The sequence below is a fragment of the Pagrus major genome, chromosome 11, assembly GCF_040436345.1.
Source record: "Pagrus major chromosome 11, Pma_NU_1.0".
Lineage (NCBI taxonomy): Eukaryota > Metazoa > Chordata > Actinopteri > Spariformes > Sparidae > Pagrus > Pagrus major.
Genome location: NC_133225.1, coordinates 23,680,286 through 23,701,614, shown reverse-complemented (window position 1 = coordinate 23,701,614; position 21,329 = coordinate 23,680,286). Strand labels below are relative to the sequence as shown.

General features: G+C 42.1%; 1 protein-coding gene across 1 annotated transcript in view; it reads left to right on the top strand.

Annotated features, from left to right (window-relative positions):
- The window catches only part of nek7 (NIMA-related kinase 7), a 67,866-nt gene that overhangs the window by 20,524 nt on the left and 26,013 nt on the right, over positions 1 to 21,329 (top strand). Inside the window, exons 2-6 of the mRNA XM_073476237.1 lie at positions 2,211 to 2,298; positions 11,684 to 11,824; positions 12,770 to 12,832; positions 16,855 to 16,965; positions 20,983 to 21,091. Of these exons, the coding sequence (XP_073332338.1) occupies positions 2,239 to 2,298; positions 11,684 to 11,824; positions 12,770 to 12,832; positions 16,855 to 16,965; positions 20,983 to 21,091 (484 nt within the window). The 5' untranslated portion in view covers positions 2,211 to 2,238. The remainder of the gene's footprint in view (positions 1 to 2,210; positions 2,299 to 11,683; positions 11,825 to 12,769; positions 12,833 to 16,854; positions 16,966 to 20,982; positions 21,092 to 21,329) is intronic.

Below are 21,329 nucleotides of genomic sequence, written 5' to 3'. Positions count from 1 at the left end.
CATTGTTTATGTTCATATGTGTAGGGAGTTGCATTTCAAACCCATCAGTCAACAGGGTTAGTATGGTAGCAAGTAAAAACTGGCTGTTGAGTATGATGAATGAAATACTTTCTATCAATTAAATTGATTTTATTTCTTATTCAAAGGAAGGCAGGTTAGTTGGGACACTGCAGGTAGCCTAAAATATCCCTTCACTGCTTATAAAAGACTCACTAATTAATCAGTATAAATATGGTGCCATTGGTACATTTAGGTAGCCTAACCAAAGTTGGGCCTTTGCACAAGTCATGGCAGTATTTGGTTTTCAAACATTGTTTTTATTAGTGGGCATATTAAGTTAAAATAAGAACCAAAAGACTCAGGATTGGTCTATTAACAATGTTTTTCTTGTTTGCCTTTTTGCCTCCAGCAGTTGGTGCTTTTAAATCCTTATTATGCGTAAACCTCTTTTTACATTTGAATTGATTTAAACTTGTTTGAAACAAGCTTTTAATGTAAATTTCAGAAAATAATATTCCCAATATAGTCAATGCAATCCCAGGAGAGAAATAGTGTTGTGCAAACACTTATTTTCATGATCTTCAAAGCTCACATGAAGGCCAGCGAAGCCCCGGAAAAAAAGCTGAACTAATCTAAAATAAACAACCACATTATTTGCAAAATAAGTGCCTGCTCACCTGCACAAATACACATGCCTTCTTATATACACATAATAAATCCCCCCCCCAACACACGCACAAACATGCATTTATAGTGCCATGCATATACATGTATATATTTGGCAGATGTCTAATTAGTATCATTAGCCTTTAGTGAATGGGACTGACGACATCAGCAGAGAGACAGCTCCTCTCTGCCATTCTCCTCTCCATTGTACCAGGGGATTTTTAATTGGCCGGGGAGGTTTGAGGCGACAGAGATAGAGAGACAGTTAGTAATACACAAATGACAGACTGACAGATCCGCAGAGAGACGGCCTTCACTCTAGTGGAAAAACATGCAAATGTCCCACTGTGAAGTGCGTTGTGTCCCTTTCCTTTTGTGTGAAACTTTAATGTGTATGTCCATTTGTGTTTGCGCACATGTATTGTATTCATGTAAATAAGACATTGCAGACAGACAGCAGATAGTGGCAAAAACCTAAATCCCTTCTCTAGAATCTGAATCGGTAAACCAACCATATATGGTCATTTCCCTTTCCTCGTTACTGACTTTTGAATACGCAAAGTCTGGACTGTTTGTAGTCGTTAATGCTTTCCAACAGTCGCTATTTCCATTTTCTCCACACGCACCCAGTGTGTGCCGATGGATGAGTATGCTGGCATGTGCCCACACACTCAAACATCACAGCAAATATGTGCACACACATTTCCTTAGCTTAACTGTGTATGTTGAATACATGCAAACACCTCACCTCACTTGTGTTTGACTATGTAACCATATTATTAATTACAGTGTGTACTGCTGTACATGATACTTGAGCATTTGTCAAAATCTTTCCACATACATGAGTTGAGTGTAGATGCTGGAATCATAAGCTAATTACATGTGTGAATATAATACCTATCATACCTTTTTTCAAATATTTGTGTAAATTATTAATTTGGGTAACATTTCATATTATGGCACTGTATGTTTTAAGTGTACTGTTGAGCCAAGCAACTGGTGGTGGAGTATTTTATGCAATTAGCTTGCTTCCAGGCTACAAACCAGAACATGCAATTATGCAGCACCGTGGCAAACAGCTGTACCCAACACACTCACCTTTGTGTGACCTATATTTTCTCAGAAAAAAAAAGTGGAAGTGCATAAATGCCAGTATAGCCAGTAATTCTGAAGAAAGGTTCCTTGGAGGAATGCCAAGGAAACATGCAGTGGCATTATTTCTGTTCTGCTCAGATTATTATCACTGTCTCTTGTAGCTCTGCCATGCTGCAACTTGAGAGCGACCCAGACAAAGAGTGTCAAATCCTCAGGCATGACGTGGAATCCAGTTCTGCTGAAACAGGACACTCTGGCAGCAACCAGCATCAATAGTTTGGTGCTGAACAACAGAGAATAGTTTCCCAGTTTATTTGAGGTTATTATTTTTTGTTGTGGTCTTCATTGTAGAATTCAGAGGTATTTTTAAAGGAAATGACAGGTGAGCGTTTGTCTGATGGTGAATGTTGAGTCAGATAACCAGAAGATCTGTTGTGTGTGTTTGTCAGAGGTGCAAAGGATCGAGCTCCTAACACCATGGATATGGACACACAGCCGCAAGGACAGCAAGCAGCCGTGCCAGTCTTTCAACCCCAGGTAGACTCCACACGCAGATACACATGAACACAAGCCAAACTGCCAACAAAGGTTGTGAAGTAGGATGACACATTAAGTGAGATCATGATTGTCATCAGACAGATATTTTGTTATACCTTTTATACTCAAGTAGATATCACTTTTTGAAATCTCTAGTCGTTTTAGGCCATTGTGACCAATGTTACAAATCAACGAGCTGGTCTGCTGCTTAGCAATATTAGATTCACCAGATTGTTGCATCTGTAGCTGTGGCTCCATGGACAATATTTCTTCAATCAGACTGAAATAATTCTGATTAGATATTCCAACATAGCTAGTTTACATACGTTAACATTTGTGTTTACATGCCCCAGAGCATTTTATAATCTGCCAGGAATACAAGAAGAAGAAAAATAAGACATTTCCCAACTTTGAGAAAATGAAATTCATTCCTTCGCTTCGCCTGTTAAAGGAACTTGGGGCAGGATCTGTGAAAAAATAAACATGCATTTTAAGTTTTTTAATGCTAATGGGTGATGAAGCGTTCAAAACCAAAAAGAATGAGCCCACCCACGTATCTCTCCATTGCCTTGAACAGGCTGTGTGCTGCATAATGTACTGCAATTCGGGCCCGAATTTCCTGCGCAGTCCTGCGGACGTTACGTCAGATGACGCTGAATGTGCGTCCTTGGATACGGGAAGAAGACAAGCGCGGTGGACCCAAACTAGTGTTTGGGTAGTAATGGATTCTGCTATGGCCAGCAAACGACCCACCACCACACAAAGTCCACTAAAAAGTCATACTAAGAAGAAAACGAAGGTTTTATTAGCAGCATGTCCTGGGTTGACATGAAATTACGACCAAAGCAAGGCTGGCACCCAAATACACATCAGATACGCGTTCAACTCATGGAGGCAGCTTCAACTTTATTCGGGACTGAAAACAGATGCTGACATGGCTCATTTCCTAGTAACCAGGTAAGAAAACATTACAGGTCATGTTTAGAGCTTGATTTGAAAATCATATGAGATCACGAGGACTCGGAGTGACCTAACGTGCAATGTAGCGTTAGTTGCAAACATGTAACTTCGTCCACCGCTGTGTAACACTGAATAGTTACAGACTGCGCATTTTCCACGGTCCTTTAGTCTGAAACCGAATAGTTAGAAATATGTCCCTTTTTATATATGGGACCGAAAGCCCAACCTGTTATCCGGGAGCTGACGTTAGCAGCTGGATGTAGCCACAGGCTAACGGTTTGTTTGTGTCTGTGTAGTAACATTAACTGCTTACACACAGCAATCCCGTATCAGAGACAATATTTTTGTCCCCCAATATGCCGTCTTTGCTTTCGCCTGTGCCTTTCAGACTGCATCAACTTTAACGGTAAATCGCCGCGCACAGCGAGCCGGCTTCCCGGCTGCTTCGCGTGTGTAGGGGATAAGGCATCAGCTGCACTGCTGTGAATAGTTCATGCGCGCTCCTGCGCCAGCTCGGCTGATGGCTGCAGTTACCCTAATGGCCGCAACGGCCGTCGTGTCACTCTTGAGTCTTATTTCTTGATCCTGCCCCAAGTTCCTTTTAATGTAATTTTCAAGATGGAACCACATTGTGTCCTGGGAACAATATTTGTGTTGTGTTTGGTCCGGTGGATTCTGACATTTTTCACCTCTTCGAAGACTTGTTTATATAACTTATTCAATCACCGAGACAATCAGCAGTCCTTAAATCTTTTGCAAACTCTAACACATTTTTTTTTATCCGCAACAGACCAGTACTGTTTGGCTACCACCATGTTTCTGTCCCAGGAAACAGTGTCACCTGATGTTAGCTGAACATGTGCAGAAAGAATATATTTATTCCAACCAGAAAGAAACAATCGGATCAAGTGTTTACATGGTTATTAGGCCCTGATGTATTTCTATTGAACGGAGGTTTACTCCACCCTTCTTGATTTGATTGAAAATGTATTCAGATTGGGCCAGATGAAATCACTCACTCTCGATTGAGGGGATTACATGAGGCATTTTTATTGTAATCGGGCTATTATTCTGATAATTAGTGGAATACAAGGGTTCATGTAAACACAGCTAATGGGATGCATCTTGATTTTTCAGTCACTGGATTAGCCAGAAACAGATAAACGCAGATACATTTATCCATAAATAAACTTATGGAACACCCCTGTTGCAAAGTGTTTTTATTTCAGTGAATCCGTTATTACAGTCATGTCACATTTTATCCTATCATATAGTGAGTGATTTTGTTAAATGTAATAAGGATTGTGGCATTACAAATTGTTCCCCTGTAGATACATGGACATGGGAGAAGTATTAATAATTTATGATGATACAACCCATTCATCCAATTATTACAAGCATAGTATCCCACCTCCTTCACATTTTGAACTGTAAATATTCGTATTAGCCTTTTTTCCTTGCGTCAATCAAGTTGTGCTTGCAGTCTGAGCATCCTTCAGAACACTGTAGCGTGTAGTGTGTGTGTGTGTGTGTGTGTGTGTGTGTGTGTGTGTGTGTGTGTGTGTGTGTGTGTGTGTGTGTGTGTGTGTGTGTGTGTGTGTGTGTGTGTGTGTGTGTGTGTGTGTGTGTGTGTGTGTGTGTGTGTGTGTGTTAGGTAGACAGCAGTGGATGAATGTTGAGTTGTTTCTATTGATCAGAGCTCTGGAGGCTGGCAGAGCTTGGCCTCCCTGCATGCCTCTCTTGGTTCGATACAAGTCAGGTTTGCTCTGTGCAAATCTGGTCATTGTTGGATTTTAATACCGCCCTCCAACATCAGGCCCATTGATTTCTTTCCAGAAGGATGTTTTTGCCTCCATAACTATTGAATAGACTTTAAACAAAGAGGATCATCCATATGCCCCAGAGTAAATGTGGATATATATATATATATATATTTTAGAAATAAACAACACTAAAAATAGGACCGTACTCTCAGTTGTTGTTTTTCTTGCGTGTGCAAGGGCACTGCAAGATTAACACTGGAATTGCCAAGGGGGTTAATTTATTCTAAGATGTGTAATTGTAAAATTAAGGATAAATTGGGTAGCACACAGAAGAAAGTCAGATAAAAGCTCTAATGATTAATTTCACTTAGGCAACACTCCCCCCACGCATACACACACAGACACTAGATCTTCCACTGATCTCCCAACAGTTGATTCTGTGTTATTGTTCCAGCTTAATGATCTCTCTCTCTCTCTCTGTTTCTATTTCTAGCAGTTTACATCAGTGTTAATTTCAGGCCTACTTCTTGTGCTTAGGTTATTGGTAGCACAGTGAACTTTCTGTGTTGCATCATGTTTTTCCACTCTCAAAGAGCTCCTCTGAACTGATTTCACATTTAGCGAGAGATTGAGAGAGAGAGTCACTTAGAGTATGTAGATGGCTGTCTGTCTAACCAGCATCCAGATGGGTGCCTTTCAACAAGTCCTGTATCTGTTTCACACTTTCCCAAGGTTCAGTCTGCACGGTAGCACAGGGGAAAAAAACCCACCAGCCTCGTCCTGAAGAAATCTGAATTGTATATCTGATGAAGGGTATTCTGTATCGCTTGCAATATCATTTCTCTTGGTCCCGGAGGTATGATGCATATGCATTAGGTAAACGAGATGAGCTGGTAAGATGTGCATTTTTAATGGCGCATTTGCTCTTTGAGTGAGTGGGAGGGTTGGCGAGGAGGCCCCCCTCAGATCAGATTTTGATAGTCACTGCAGAGTTTGACAGACACGGATCTGTCAGTACGCGCCTAGACAAGGCGGTGCGGTTGTGGAGCAGATTGAGAGGAGAAGAACGAGAAGCACCTTTGGGGTGAATCCTGCCGCTTTGACTGCCTGGCTGGCTCACTGGCTGACTGGCTGAAGATGAATATTGCATGGTGTCGTGCTCAAGGGGGCAGGTGACTGGTGAGGATGGGAGTTGAGTCCCCCCCTGCCTGCTAGTTGCTGTTTCTGTCTCTCCTTGCATCCCTCCCTGTCTCACTTGGAGACTACATCCACAGTAATCTGACTAATTTTGTTTACATGTAAAAACAACTTGTGTTCACATTCAAGTTTTGAGGTGGTTTTCAAGGAGATCACCATCCATACCAAAATATTGAAACAATAAAAAAAGCGAAGCAAATGACGAAATCTCTTCTCGTTTCATTTAGCAGAAAACAAACTGCACATCACAACCTGGTTAGCTGTGGAGAAGACACAGCACATTATTTATCCGAGTCCTAGGTGGTTATACTTCTGTTTCGGGTTCTAGTACAGCTTAAATACCACAATTCATTTTTATACAATTTTTTGAACTTTTTGTTGTCCAACAGCTCAACAAGCTGAATACTGTGTTATGTTAGTGGCCATAATGCGAAGAGGTGAAGAATTCTTTCAAGCGCACTGTACTGAATGTTGATCACTACTTAATGACCCCAAACACGATTGACAAGCCCTAATCTTCACTAATAGTTTGACACTTATTGACCCCCACAAGACTTCTTTTTAAAACAAATATTCTGAGGAGACTATTAAGGACTGTAGTTTTGTGTTTTGCTACATAAGAATAGACCACATTAATTACGTGTCATTAAGAAAGAGTGACTAGTCTTGTGGTCTTATCGCCTGAAAAGGGCCCATACTGAGCATATCAATTAGAGCCCAACAATTTTTGGCGCCGATACTGATATCGGGGAGTAAAAAATTCCAATATTGATATTTCGGCCGATATACACAGATTGTTTGCAGTAATTCCTTTAATATGATTATCAAACACTTGTGAATGTGCACCGAAACAGTAAACTTCACTGGGAATTAAATAGCTATGTATTACCCCAAGTATCTTTTTCTGTATTATAATCTTTTCATGTTTTTCACATATCTGACAACATATATGCAGATAATGATATATCTGCGATAGGCCAATATCGTCCGATAGTATTTGCTAACCGTATATTGGTCAGACTTTTATATTAAGCATATTAAGATTGAAAGTCTTTTAAACCAGCTTCCCTTTTATCAATAAGCAGTAATTAGGAGGTTATTGAGGGAAAACTCTTAGTTAATGGTAGTTGTATTTGTTGATTATGGTCATGCAGAATAAGGTGTCAATAGGTGCTTTATAGTGACTTATATGCTTCTAATATGCATGCTAATAAGCAACTAGTTAATGGTGAATATGTGTACCCGAGTATAAAGTGTTCTGATTTTGAATTTAGCCATTGAGTGTGGATGTTTCTCTCTCTCTCTGTTTCTGCCTCCCTTACTGTCTCTCTCCATGGGAGACAGCACCTCTATGCCGCCGCTGGCCTTTCTGTGGCAGCCGTTGGCACCGCTGGGCTGTCACATCACACCCTCTCCCCTCTGCTGCCTGTCTTCTCCCCCCTCTCACTCTCTCTCCCTCTCCTTGTCTTCCGCATTCCCTCTTCCACTCTCCATGTGTCTTGTCAGTTGTGTTTGGCAATGGTGTCATTATTGGGCAGCCCGAATCACACTTCCTCCTATGAGCTGTCTGTCTGCTCTCCCACTGTCTCTCGCTCTCCTCTCCTCTCTCCCTTTCAATCCTCCTGCTAGTGAGTTGCCCATGGCGGTTGTATGTCACCTTTATACCCAAGACACGCTGTCCCTCACAGACGTTACCCACAATACCTTGCATTGCTGCCACTTAATCTCCATCCCCTGCAGCTTATCCTCATCACCAAGCAGAATGACTTAAGTGATAAGAGTACCACATGGTACAGCACAGAAATGTAAGTCAAGAAGAGGATGAAGATCAGAATTGAGAAAGAGACTGTGACAAGCCATGTGCCTAACACAAACTGATTCTTTGTATAGGCCTTAGTAAGTGATAATTTCAGACATTTAACGTGTCCTCCCCCCCCCGATTTATTTTGGCCAATATTAGATGAGGTGCTTTTATGACTTGACATTAATATGAGAGGTTTGTGATGGATACATGTTAAAAAACAGTCACTATTTAATGATTTTTTCTTCTTTTTTTTTAAATAATGGAGACCCCAAATAAGAATCAAACATGTATCCTTGGCAGCATTTGTCCCATGCTTTACCTGAGAAAAACAAGATACTCAGGACCTGTTCTTCTGAAAGGTCCAGTAGGCAACCCTGTATCTTTAGACTCTACCATCATATTTAACAAACATATTGACAATCAAGTTTAGATCCTTAAAAGCAGTAGTCTATATAACCATCTCCCCCCAGTTTTGTTCAGACACTGACCCCTGCGTCATTCAGGGTCATTCCTCTGTGACTTCCCCCTATGTCTGTGTGTGTGTGTGTGTGTGTGTGTCTGGGCCTTGTGTTTCAGCTGGGAGCTCCTGATTGTGTGACACCCGAGTGCGGCAGATGAGACGGCCTGTCAGTCAGCTTTGGCCTGGCTGCCCTTTGAAGGCCAGGCCAGGGGGCGAAGAGGTGCCGCAAATGGCCTGTGAAGTTTACATACACTGCCCACTGCTAAACAGATTAGCTCTAATGAAGTGTCTAATGCCGGGGCCGCTGGCTGACATAATCCTGCCTGGCAGCCCGGCCCCTTGGCTGCCAAAAAAGCCGCCCTCCCTCCAGCCCTCTCTTCCGCCCTCGCACGGCCTCTGCTGCCACCCAGGGCGACTCCACATGGGGAGGTGCCCACTGTTAATCATGCCGGACAGTGTGCGATCTGACATGCAAATGTAGGTCATTGCATATGTAAATGTGTGATTACGGGGCTGGCATGCCAGGACACATTAGCAAGACTGTGCTCTCAGCAGGCGGTTGTCACAGCGCTTTAGAGGCTCATGCTAACATTTGTCAAGCTACCACGCAGCGAATGAAAGCAATGCCCTCTTGTCCTCTCTCTCCCTTTCTCTCTCTCCATCCCTGTCTCTCTCTCACTATATATATATATATATATATATATATATATATATATATATATATATATATATATATATATATATATATATATATATATATAGGTAGTTTGCACACACCTCGAATTGTCCATCCTACATCCTTGCACAAATGCGTCTGTCACCATTATGACAATTCACTGCTCAATATGGCCACACTTTCAATGTGACACACCTTGTAGATATTTTTATGCAAGTTTGTGGAACTATTGTGAAAGCATTCAGTGGTAGCTATTAGCAAGAAGCTGGAACAGTTTTTTTGTGTTTTTTTTTTTTGTGTGTTTTTTTCAGAGCTGTGGTAATGTTGAACAATGGGTAGTGGAGCCGTGTGTCATGCTCTCTGTCAGAGTGACTCTCAGACAGCTCGGGATGATGGTAGTGTCACGCTGAAAAATGCACACACCTCAGTGGTGTTAAGTGTTAATTGGACAGGGCATCTAATTGGCTCACGCCTCCTCCTTTGGCTGTCAACTTTAAACTTTAAAGACAATGAACCCACCCCCTCCCCCGTACTAGCTGTGTTTTTTGCTCTCTTCTCCGACAGCAAGTTGACACATGCACCGCTGTAGAGCCTACATAGACCCACCTCCTCCAGAAGTAAATTAACTTAGATGCTGTTGTGCTTAACTCAAAGTACATAAGCCTCGTTATATTTATCTTTTAATAAAAATCTGAAATTTTATGCCCTCAATGTTGTGGCAATTTTTCCGCCAAAAAACAACTGAAAAGCAAATACACTACATAGCACAGCATGAAAGTCCATTAATGTGGAGATTTTACCCAAAACTTAGAGCTGGCTTTAAACATACAAACCTGCTTGAGTCTCTAATGTTTGTAGGTATGCATTTCTACTTGCACACACTTGTATTGGATCCAGTGGTTCCAACAGTTAAATCATAGGCATTTGCTGCTTTCTCTGTTTTATATCTATATAAATTTGAATGTTTTTGGGTTTACAGATGTTGACTGGACCAAACAAGCAAATTTGAAGATGTTGCCATGGGATCTTTGAAGTTGTGATGGGCAGTTTCACAATTTTTTGACAAAGGTTTAGTTGATTAGTTAAAAATGTAATTATCAGATTGGTCAGTAGTAAAAAATAATCCTTGGCTGCAGCCCTACTAGCCACACAGCCAGTTTCCTTTTTCCTTACTTTGGTGTGATTTATCTCATCGTTTTCCTTTGTAGGGACTAGGCAGTTGAAGGAATCTTGTATAGCCTCCAGTCTGTGTTCGTGGTAACTCAGTCAAATGGCAAAACACAAGTGAAGCAGTGTGACTGAGTTACCATGAGTGTGATGACACTACCGTCTTGTGTGTGGTAGTGCTTCGGAGATTCTTTTTGACCTTCTCCCCCTCTTCGTCCTCCTTCCCTGTGTCCTGAGTCGCTTGCCCCTAAGCTGCTCCCACCGCCTCATTGGCAGAAGCGCTGGTGACATGTGGCATTCTGATATCTGTCACCTTCTGTTTGCTCCTGCCAACGCCTTCTACGAGTTTACCAAAAGGCTGGAAAGGTCAACTAGCCTGCTCTGTGCTTTTTTTCACACATCACATCCAAGGGGCTCATTCTGGTTTTTTTTTGAGTGTTTTTTTTTTTTTTTAATTGTGGAAGGTGAGTGTCTCAGCCTGCACACCCAATCATGTGGCGAGGAGAGGTGAGGAGTCCTTTAGTCTGTGGCTCAGTGCCAGACTGTCAGTGATATAACTTGGCAGACAAAGGAAGGAAGAGGACTCTGGATTCTTGTGAACTTAAAAACAAGTCAGATGGAAGGATAATATTTCTGCATTTATGTAATAGGATATTACCCATCCCTGTTGGGAAATACTTTTTTCATCTCCAATTCAGGGAGGTCAGAGTGCTGTTTTGTAGCTAGCACAGCACTCTGCTGACAAGAGTGGTCCATTTGCCTGCTGAGAGGATAACTTTAAGGTAACTTTAATTAGCTACACAGAAATATTATCAATCTATATCTATCTCATATTAGATAAAAATCATGGTGCTGTCCTGCTGCCTGTAAAAAATTAATCCGGTACCATGTTGACTAGCTACTTGTGAGTTTGAACAGATTAGGAAAACATTTGCAATCCCAAACCTCTAAGTGTGCTTCATGTAGCTATGTAAATATCAGAAAATAAGGACTTACCTCCATCTATAGGCTTTAGTGAGGTGACGCGGTGCTGCAGTTTAGCGTGTGCACATTCCTCAAGACCTCTCACAGCGTGGCACATCAGCCTAATGCCAGTCAAATCATCAGCAGCCTAGAGCAGCCTCTGAGCAAAACAAACTACAGAAGCTGGGCCTCACCGCTGTTTCACCCACATCCTTCAGTACTTATCCTTTCCTCTTTCAGTAATGTGGAGACTTCAACGGTAAATACATGATAACTGCAAAATGTCTATAAATCACCCCCCCCTTTTTAAAAATGTGTATGTGCATATGCTGTTTGATCAAGCACATGTGTGTGCACACAAACGTTAATGGAGTTGTTTTGTTTCTCTCTTTCAGAAACCTTTGCAGCCAGATATGGGCCATAACTCGCTGGCAAACTTCCAGATTGAGAAGAAGATTGGACGTGGCCAGTTCAGTGAGGTGTACCGGGCGAGGTACCTCTTAGACAACACATCAGTGGCCCTGAAGAAAGTCCAGGTAAGACAGAAATATCACATTTAATAGCCAATGGTTTCAGCTGATGTCTATAACAGCCGTTTTCCCATCTAGCTTTATGCTGTTTTTTTGTTGTCCTCATGAAGGGTTCACCTCAGACAGGTTGTCAGTCTGTCAAAAGGTCAATACAGACAGCCAAATATACTTGCACTTACGTGCAATTTAACACTGGGAATTCACCTCATTCTACTTTAGTGAAGGTCAGGCATCCACACACTAGTATTCCTATACAAGCACAACTTGTAAGCTTGAGAAAGTATGGTAAATCTGACATAACTTTCATGTCAATTTACTAGAAAATGCAAGAAAAGAGTCAGACAGACTTAGATTTGACAGATTCCTGTTGTTTTCTGTCTTTTAAATGAAACAATTGCTCAACACACTCTGACAGTGTGGAACCATGTCCACATTCAAATACTAAACATGCATGTGAAACATAAATGTTTTTAATGCAACATGACTGTGTAGGCTTAACTAGCTTCACGGTATGACTCAGTTCCCTGGTGAATGTGCACACACATATTCTACGTACACATACATACAGTATTCACTGACTTACACACACACACACACACACACACACACACACACACACACACACACACACACACACACACACACACACACACACACATACACCTCCAGGAGGATATGATGCCCTGGTTGGGCATGTATACACACACCTTACACAAGAATATGTGCATGTTACTGAGATGTGAAACACCTGTAGTCACTCCAACGCCACCCTCTAGATAACAGCAACCATGTTTTCTGTTTAGTGGTTTTTCTTATTTTCTCTACATCTCTCCATCTTACTATTCCTTGAATATGTCATAACACCCATCTCTGTCCTCTCTCCCTCTCCCTCTCTCTGTCTCTCTCTCTCTCTCTCTCTCTTCTCTCTCTCCCCTTTTGATCTCTTGATAGATATTCGACTTGATGGATGCCAAAGCTCGGCAAGATTGCATCAAAGAGATAGATCTCCTTAAGGTAAAGAACCAGAGAAGAGGGAGACGGCGTCATGCGCTGTGCTCTGTTCTCTTTAGGTGCCTCAGCTGAGACCTTCCACCACAGGAAAACAATTGATCTGCACCAGACGGCTCGGATTTGTGTGTTGGTGTGTGGGCACATGCTCGTGTGTGCACGATGCGTTCTTGCATGGTTATGAATGCAGTGGGGTGTTTGTGCACACAAGTGAGAATATGAATGAGTATGTGTGTGTGACTGTACAGTACATGTGTGTTAGTGTTTCCTTATGTGTGTGTGTGTGTGTGTGCGCGCGCACAGGGGTGCACCATTGTTACATCCCTCCAGGCTCACATTGACTCTTTTTTTTTAAATGCCAAAACTATTGTTTTTTATCTTTTTGTAGCATTTAGAGCCGGGCAACAGTGGATCAGCATGGAAATTTAGCAGTCTCCCACATGTGTCTCTTGATGTTTTACCTCCTCCCTTCCCTCATTCTTGCTTTACTTTTCTTTTTTTCCCCCAATGAAGTGGTTTCATTTATCAAGCTGCCATAAACATGTGTCAGATGGGTTGCTCTCAAATACTAATGAACAAACTAATGACAGCTTCAATATCTCCCCCTGTCTGCAAGATCCTAGATGTGTGTCAAAGTTGTGTGTGTTTGTGGTTTGATTGTGAGCATTCATGCATTCCTGGTAGTGTTTCCCCTCCATATATGAAGCCCCCTCTGCGCATGTGTATACACTGCAGGCAATTTGTGCACATACGCACGCTCACACGTACACATTGGGGAAAGAAAACAGAACCAATTAGTTTGTTTCAAACATATCAGTGAATCTCCTGGGGCTCTTTGGGCCAATCAAAGACAACAATACTCAGATGCAGGCAAGACCCTGTAGAGAGCTGTAATCTGAGTAGCAGATCATTGACTTGACGGCACAAGACAGCGGGGTTTGCCTGGATTGGTGTTTTTGACCTCCTCAGGGGGGTCAGGGCAGGGTCAAATGTCGCACTCTGACAGGTGAATACATTTCTCATTTCCGCTATGCTTCTCCCACATTTCCTTTATTTCTCTCCCATTTTCTTTTATACCCTTTTTTCTGTATCCTTTCACTTTTGCTTGTTCCTCTCTCTTCTGTCTGTACCTTATTCACCCAGCTGCTATGTAGTTCAGTTAATCTCTTTTCCTTATACTCTCCTTGCTTGTCTTACCCCCCTCAGAGCTTTTTGTTCCCTTCTTTTCATCCTGTAAGCTGATTGCGAGTGAACATGGAAGTTACGTCGGGGCCCTGCGCTGCCCAGCCAGCCCGATAATAAAGGGCTGAGTGTGAGAGAGACAGTCCTTCTGCCTTATCCCCCTCTAGACAGGCCAACAGGAGACACAGCCAAATCAGAATAATGAGAGGCACACTGGCATGGACCGACTGGAATGACACACATACTGGCGCGTGATCACACACACACAAGCGCGCACACGCTCACACACACATTCAGTCATGGCCTTTCAACAGTCTGCCTATTTGTTTGTTTGTCTGTCTGTGTTTGTGTCTGCTCATTCATCTGTATTTTCCTGTTCTGGCATCATGATTTTAACTTGAGAATCTCACTTCTCACTCAGTCCTCTTGTCTAAATCCGAATGTTGGTAGCAGAAATGGCCTGCTCACTGCCAATCTGCTAGTTTCACCATTCTTGAATTCCCACAGCTGTGTATTCTTCTTGCTTGTGGTTACTATCGAGCCTGGATTGCATTCTGAAGACTAATGATATACCCTAATCAGCAGAGAAAAGCTGTAATGATGTCTGCGTGTTGCATCTCTGTGTTATGGCTTCTGTACAAGTGTGTGTGTGTGTGTGTGTGTGTTTGGTGTGTATGTATCTGGGTTCTGCATGTGATTAGATTATACCAGCAGTCTACTGACAAGACAGAGAACTAGCAGCAACCAGCTTCAATTAACCTGATACACACACTGAATTCACTTTAATCTTTTGTCTCTTTAAGAGCAGTGTATTTTTCTTTTTTTGCAAGTTTTTTTAATTTTTTTTATAACATGTTTAGTTTCTCTTCGGATGGACAAACAACTCAGAGTTGCATGTCGCCTCATTTTCTTATTCAGTGAATTGAAAAATATCAATATGCCGTGCAACACAAGGCATTCATTTCAGCTGCTGATGGACAAGCTGCTTTTACTTAATCTTTGTCAGCTGAAGTACACTGTCCAAATCTTTCCTTTTACAACAATTGTTGTTCATATATACCAGCTGCGTTTCTGAGTGTGCAATTCCTTTTATACATACACTGTAACCTAATTTATTATCATGGTTAATTTCCTGTCATCAGATTGCAATAGTCAGTATCTTGTTCTTCTTTGAAACACATCAGCAGCTCACCAAATATATCACATAGTCTTGCATGATTAAGTAATTACACACGCTGGTGTGTAATTACATAATCATGCAAGAGTATGTGATATTTCCCAATGAATGATTGTTGTGTGGCAGTAAGTTCCCATCCGTCATTTATATAAACATCTGCATGTGAACAGATCTCTTTATTTCTATGCATCCTCCGCCTGAGGTTCAACTTGTGGAAGAGGAGTGGGTTGGGGGGGTATAGAGGGGTGCACTTGTCATCACTCTGTGGCTGTGCTACAGTGTGGAGCCGTGCAGAACTGCCACTCTGAGCCAAAAATACATCTGGCATGAGAGGACAAGGGAGGGAGAAAGAAAGATGGAGACATGAGGAGAGGAAAAAGAACGAATGAGGAAGAGGATTGTGGAGGGATGCAGAGATGAGTGGAGAGCATAGTCTTGCAGAGTGTACTGTACTGTGCTCTCCTTTCCCCTCTTCTCGGCATCATCCTGAGCATGAACATTTCTTTAATCACAGCAGAGAAAGCAGAGCGGAGCTGAGTGGAGGACGCGTGTCACGCTGCTCCGTCTGCTCCATCGCATCATCCCCCCCCCGACATTGCCCAGCCACACAGCTCCATGTCTCCAGCTCTCCACGTATCCCCATTGCTCCCTTTTCTTCACCCTTTTCTCTAACTCTTCTCACCTTATCCATCTCCTGCCCTTTTTTTCTTCCCTCACCTTTGTTCTGTTTCCCCACCTCTTCACCTTACCCTGTCTCCATCATTCGTCTTGCTTGTCTGTGTCACTGTGTCATTTGTTTCTTTCCCTTCATTGCGCCTCCTTCCCTCCCTCCCTCCCTCCCTCCCCCCTTTCTCCGCTTGCTCTGGATGGATAGAGACTTTTTGTTTACTACAGGGAATGCTGTTCCTGCCTTATTGACCAACCAACAGGAAGGCATCTCAGGCAGAGATGAGCCTAGGATGCTTGTTTTTCTGACTGCCAGCCATGTCAGCCTGTCAGGCGTGTGTGTGTGTGTGTGTGTGTGTGTGTGTGTGTGTGTGTGTGTGTGTGTGTGTGTGTGTGTGTGTGTGTGTGTGTGTGTGTGTGTGTGTGTGTGTGTGTGTGTGTGTGTGTGTGTGTGCACACGCATGTGCGTGCGTGTGCGTGTTGTGTGTGTGTGTGTGTGTGTGTGTGTGTGTGTGTGTGTGTGTGTGTGTGTGTGTGTGTGTGTGTGTCACACATGGGTTGTTGTCATCACAGACAGAGGGGTTGTTGTGACATGTCACCCAGCTTTGTCACACTGGAGGACAAAACCGTCTCATTAGGTCCACACTTACCCAAATATGGATTCCAAATATGGATTCAAGTGTCTTGTTTTAATTGGTGGTGAAAGTACAGTGGATGGCAAGCTCATGACATGAACTTCTGTTATTTATCAGCTGATAAGGTTGTCTTGATATAAACTGCATAACAAGTTGGCAAGAAGATACTACTGTCTGTAGCTTCTTCTAGGAATTACTTTCACTCTAGGATAAAGTTGTGTGACAATGGAAGCTCTTAATATGACAAGTGTCACCAACATGTTAGTGTTTTTCTTTATAACACCATGACATGCTTTTTTTCCCTTCCCACGTGTTCGCTTTCTTATTTCCAACACCATGACATGCATTTATTTTTCTCCTTCCCACAGCAATTGAACCACCCGAATGTGATAAAGTACCACGCGTCTTTTATTGAGGACAATGAGCTGAACATAGTCCTAGAGCTAGCGGACGCAGGAGACCTCTCACGTATGATCAAGGTAAGGAAGTCTCCACAACAGCGAACACGCCAGTGATCATTCAGAGTGCCCAGACTGCCCGAAGTGCAGCTGTTTTGTTTATGTGGTCATCAAATACTTAAAGGAACACTCAACCACAAGAGCAATAAAGGACATGGACTCAAAACTCAAAAATCAAAATTCAAAATATGAAGTTAAAATCTTGTGTTTTTTATTGCAAGGGAAAATTCTGGTATATTTAATGTTTGATGAGATAATGGCCACTACAACACCATATCACACATTTGATGTCCAAAGGAATGCCAGCATGAAAGCAGCAGACTGCTGACGTGGCCTTTTTATAATTGAAGGAATGGTGGCAGGAGGTCTGCGGTTTGTGGGCGCACAGGATTTTGAATACCTGGACACTGAGTCGATCTGAATCATACATCCCATACTGAAACCAAAAACCAACTAATATAATGTTTCCTGCAACCCCCTTTAATCTCAGCAGTCTGCGTTGACTTCTGCCTGGACTGTGAAAGGGAAGTTGTTAAAAATCAAGCAATGATTAATGGTCATAAAGTCCTAGCATGTGTTGTGTACGTCAGGGGTATTCGAACAAATACTGAGTAACATCTCTGGCTTTAATCTGTCTTTTTTTCCTTTAATATATTTTACGTTTTAAATCTTGAGGTGAGGGAAGATGAAAGCTGTCACTTGTGGTTATATCTTAATGAAGGATTCTGGGAAACTTCAACTGTTTTTTTTTCGTCATGTACATTATTATGCTTTTCCTTAATACTTGACATATGTCATTCAAAAAAAGTCTGCCCAGCTTTTCATGTTGATATCATTTCCGTGGTTCTTCTCTACCAATAAAATCAACATTCAGTCAAAAAAGAGGCAGTAGTAGAGCAGAAAGTGTTGCTTTGACCCACATGCATGTGTCAGGTTGACCGTGTCTTAAACCTTACACAAGGTTTTCTGTGGGGCGAGGTTGTTGAAATTGTTGAAAGAAGGAACAAGGTTGTTCAAAAGTGGTAGCGATTACATCCCAGACTCACCCTGTTATTCGTCTTTGAGTTAGACCAAACCCCCAGTTATTATAAAAACCTGCCAGTATAGCAAATTAGTGGTGTGCATGTAAAAAGCCTGGTCTTCTCCCATGCATAAATGATGCTGCAGCGTTGTATCGGCACAGCTCGACAAGCTGTTTGCAGTCATACTCAGCAGCTCCACATCCGCACAGTTCAACACAGCAAATTAGGAGAGGCGAGGATTAGCGATACAAGAGAGTGAACATGGCAGGCTCAGCACACGCACACACATGCACACACACACACACACACACACACACACACACACACACACACACACACACACACACACACACACACACACACACCAGTGATATATATCCAGTGCACACACATACAGACACTGAATACGTACATATGGTATACTGTATAAGCAAAGAATGTGCAGACACAACCATGAAAACGCGCACAGGCAAATTTTCAGAGATGCACTTTGCAAAGATGTATCACGGCAGCCTGAAGAGGTGAGATAACAAACCACTGAGCGTCACTGCTATCTTAGCTAAGCTACTGAGGATGCTGGGAGCACTCAGACAGTCATCTCCTTATGGCAGCTGACAACATACAGTCTCACACACACAGAGAGTACACGCCTCTCCTCTGCACAGTTTGTCTCCTGCATCGTTCTAAATGATTTGTTTTTCTAATGTAACAGTGGCAGTCCAGAGGTGCGTGCCATGGATTAGCCCCGCCCCCTCTCCTCAGGCCGTAATATGAAGTAAACACATTCGTACAGTGTGCCATATGTAAAACAGAACCCCCTCGATGCATGAATTTAACATTTTTTATTCTTTTTGATTTTTCGTCCTCCACGCTGCTCTCTCCTCCTTTCTCTCTCCCTCCCTCATTCTCTATTACTCTCTCTCTGACCATCTCAGAATTCAAATGAAATCAAATGGTCCTTGATTTGCATGCACTTACAGAATATTGCATGTGCAGTGTTTGCTATTAAAGGCATGGAGAAGAGGGTGGTGGTGGTGTTGGTGGGCGTCTATGTGCTCCCCCATTGACATCAAACAGTCCTCTGATATGGAAATGGGAGGGCAAGGGAAGAATGGCTTCTCACTAAGGCTTTGTTTGGATGTAGGCCAAGGTCTATCCCTCCCTCTCTCCATCTATCTTTCTCTATCCCTCTCTTTCTCTCACAACTTCCTTCATTTTCTGTATCTCTTACCATCAACGACTACCTTTCCTTTACTTTCCTACATTTCTCCACTATTTGCTGTCTCCCCATCCATCTCTCTTTCTGTCAGTCTTGCTCTCTCTCACAATTTTAGTAGGGCTATGGACCAGTTTTTTTAACAGTCCTGTCCTTGCTCCTTCTTTAACCTCTGACCTCACTAGAGTTGACGAGTAATTCTGTTTCTATAGTAGATAAACCTACTCTTCCTAGAGATATATGCAACCCTAATGTATTTCCATAAATATTGTAGCCTCGTTAAGAGAACACAGTGAACAGAGACAGGATGGGTTGGAACAGGCAAAGTAGAAAGTAGTTTCCTCATAGGTGCCCTGCATATCTTACAGAAAACACAACCATACATATTTTCTCCATACAGACACAGCAATACAATGGAAAAAATAATTGGAATACCTTAAAATACAATAATGTTCACCTTCAATACATTTATTGAAGGTAGTAATATTCTTATCTTTGTGAGAATAGCAGTTTTTCCTTCTAATTGTTAAGCAAATTTGAGGTACACTTTTGAATTGTAGCAAAAAAGAAAATGCCAATTACGTACATTTCCATCAACTGGTTTGAAGTGAATAAACTAGGTTAGGAAGAGCTCAGTTTTATGAGAAGTTGAATGTATTGGCTACGTTATGCATGAGTGTAATAAACAGGGTAGAAGAAGGTGAAGATGGAAACAAAATTAGTTTGTCGCCAAGCGCCAGTGCAACCACAAAAACAAAAAGGAGAAGAAACAAAACTTCTCCAAACAGCTTCTTTAAACAGCTCTTTCTTCTTTCGGAGGGGAAACAGCTGATCAGTCATGTGAGTTATACTTTTCATTCAGAAAAGGTGTTTCCATCTCTCATTTAGCACATTAATGCTTTTTCAAAAAAGGCAAAAACCCCCTTAAGATAGTATTACAACTTGAGGGAGTTTTTCTTTTTCTGTTTCCAACCCTGCCTGGAAATGTTCAATAATTTTACTGTTGCTCTTACAATAACTATTTCTAGGCAAGAGTCTATGCTAAATGCTATGAATTGAAATTGTCATGTGCAGGACTCACATCCAAGCTGACTTAAATCCAGGCTATTCTTTCTTGCAAATTAAAATCCTGCTGGTAGCCAGACTTCTTACATCTTCTTAGTCTTTACCCCCTGCTGTCTGACGAGGACTACCTATCCTCACCAGTTGATTGTTCTTTCTGTGGGTCAATAAGACATTATGCCTAAGTTGAAGCCCTGTCGTCATTGTGGTTTTTCTGGATATGGACCACACTCTTGATGATCCAGAACCATGTGCTCAGCCCTGTAAAATAAATAAATAAATAAACTTAGAACAACTGGAACCACTGTGCTACTGAAAGCTGGACTGTACCTAACAAAAGAGCTGTGTGCCAGATGGGAGAGGTTTGGAAGGTACCACAAATTTCTTCTCTCTGTTCCTGAGAATGCATGTGCTTTCCATTGTAGGCCATAGAGAAAATGAGACGGAGCTCGGTTAGGCAAGGGACAGGCTGTAAGGAGAGCAGTCTGGGTTGCATTAACAGTGGAGTCAGAGCAGGGGACTGAGGCTGGGGATGGATGCTGTATAAACACACACAGACATAAAAACTTGGCTACCACCTTAAAATTGTATTCCATGCCACACACAACATTTTCCCACTCCTGTTAAAATATTTTATTTGTTCCCTCTTTCAGGTAGGCAAATGTTGCTTTGATTTTCTGATTTGGTATGTTTGTGTGTGTGCGTGCCTGTGTGTGGATGCTTGCGTTCACTTTACAGCACTTTAAGAAGCAGAGGAGGCTTATCCCAGAGAGAACAGTGTGGAAGTACTTTGTCCAGCTCTGCAGTGCGCTTGAACATATGCACTCCCGAAGAGTCATGCACAGAGGTAGTGTTGATGCACACACACATACTGAACACAAACACACACCCACATACATATTTGGCTAATTTCATCATTATAAGATGATCTATAGAATTTCCTCAATCTTGCTTTTGTTCATTTATTTCAGTATGGTGTGAAATAAACTCGCAGAGACTTTAAATGGCATTGGAAAAGCTGAACCCCAGTTCAGTCACCGACCCTGGACATAGTCAGGGAGACATTATTAAATGATAGTTATTTC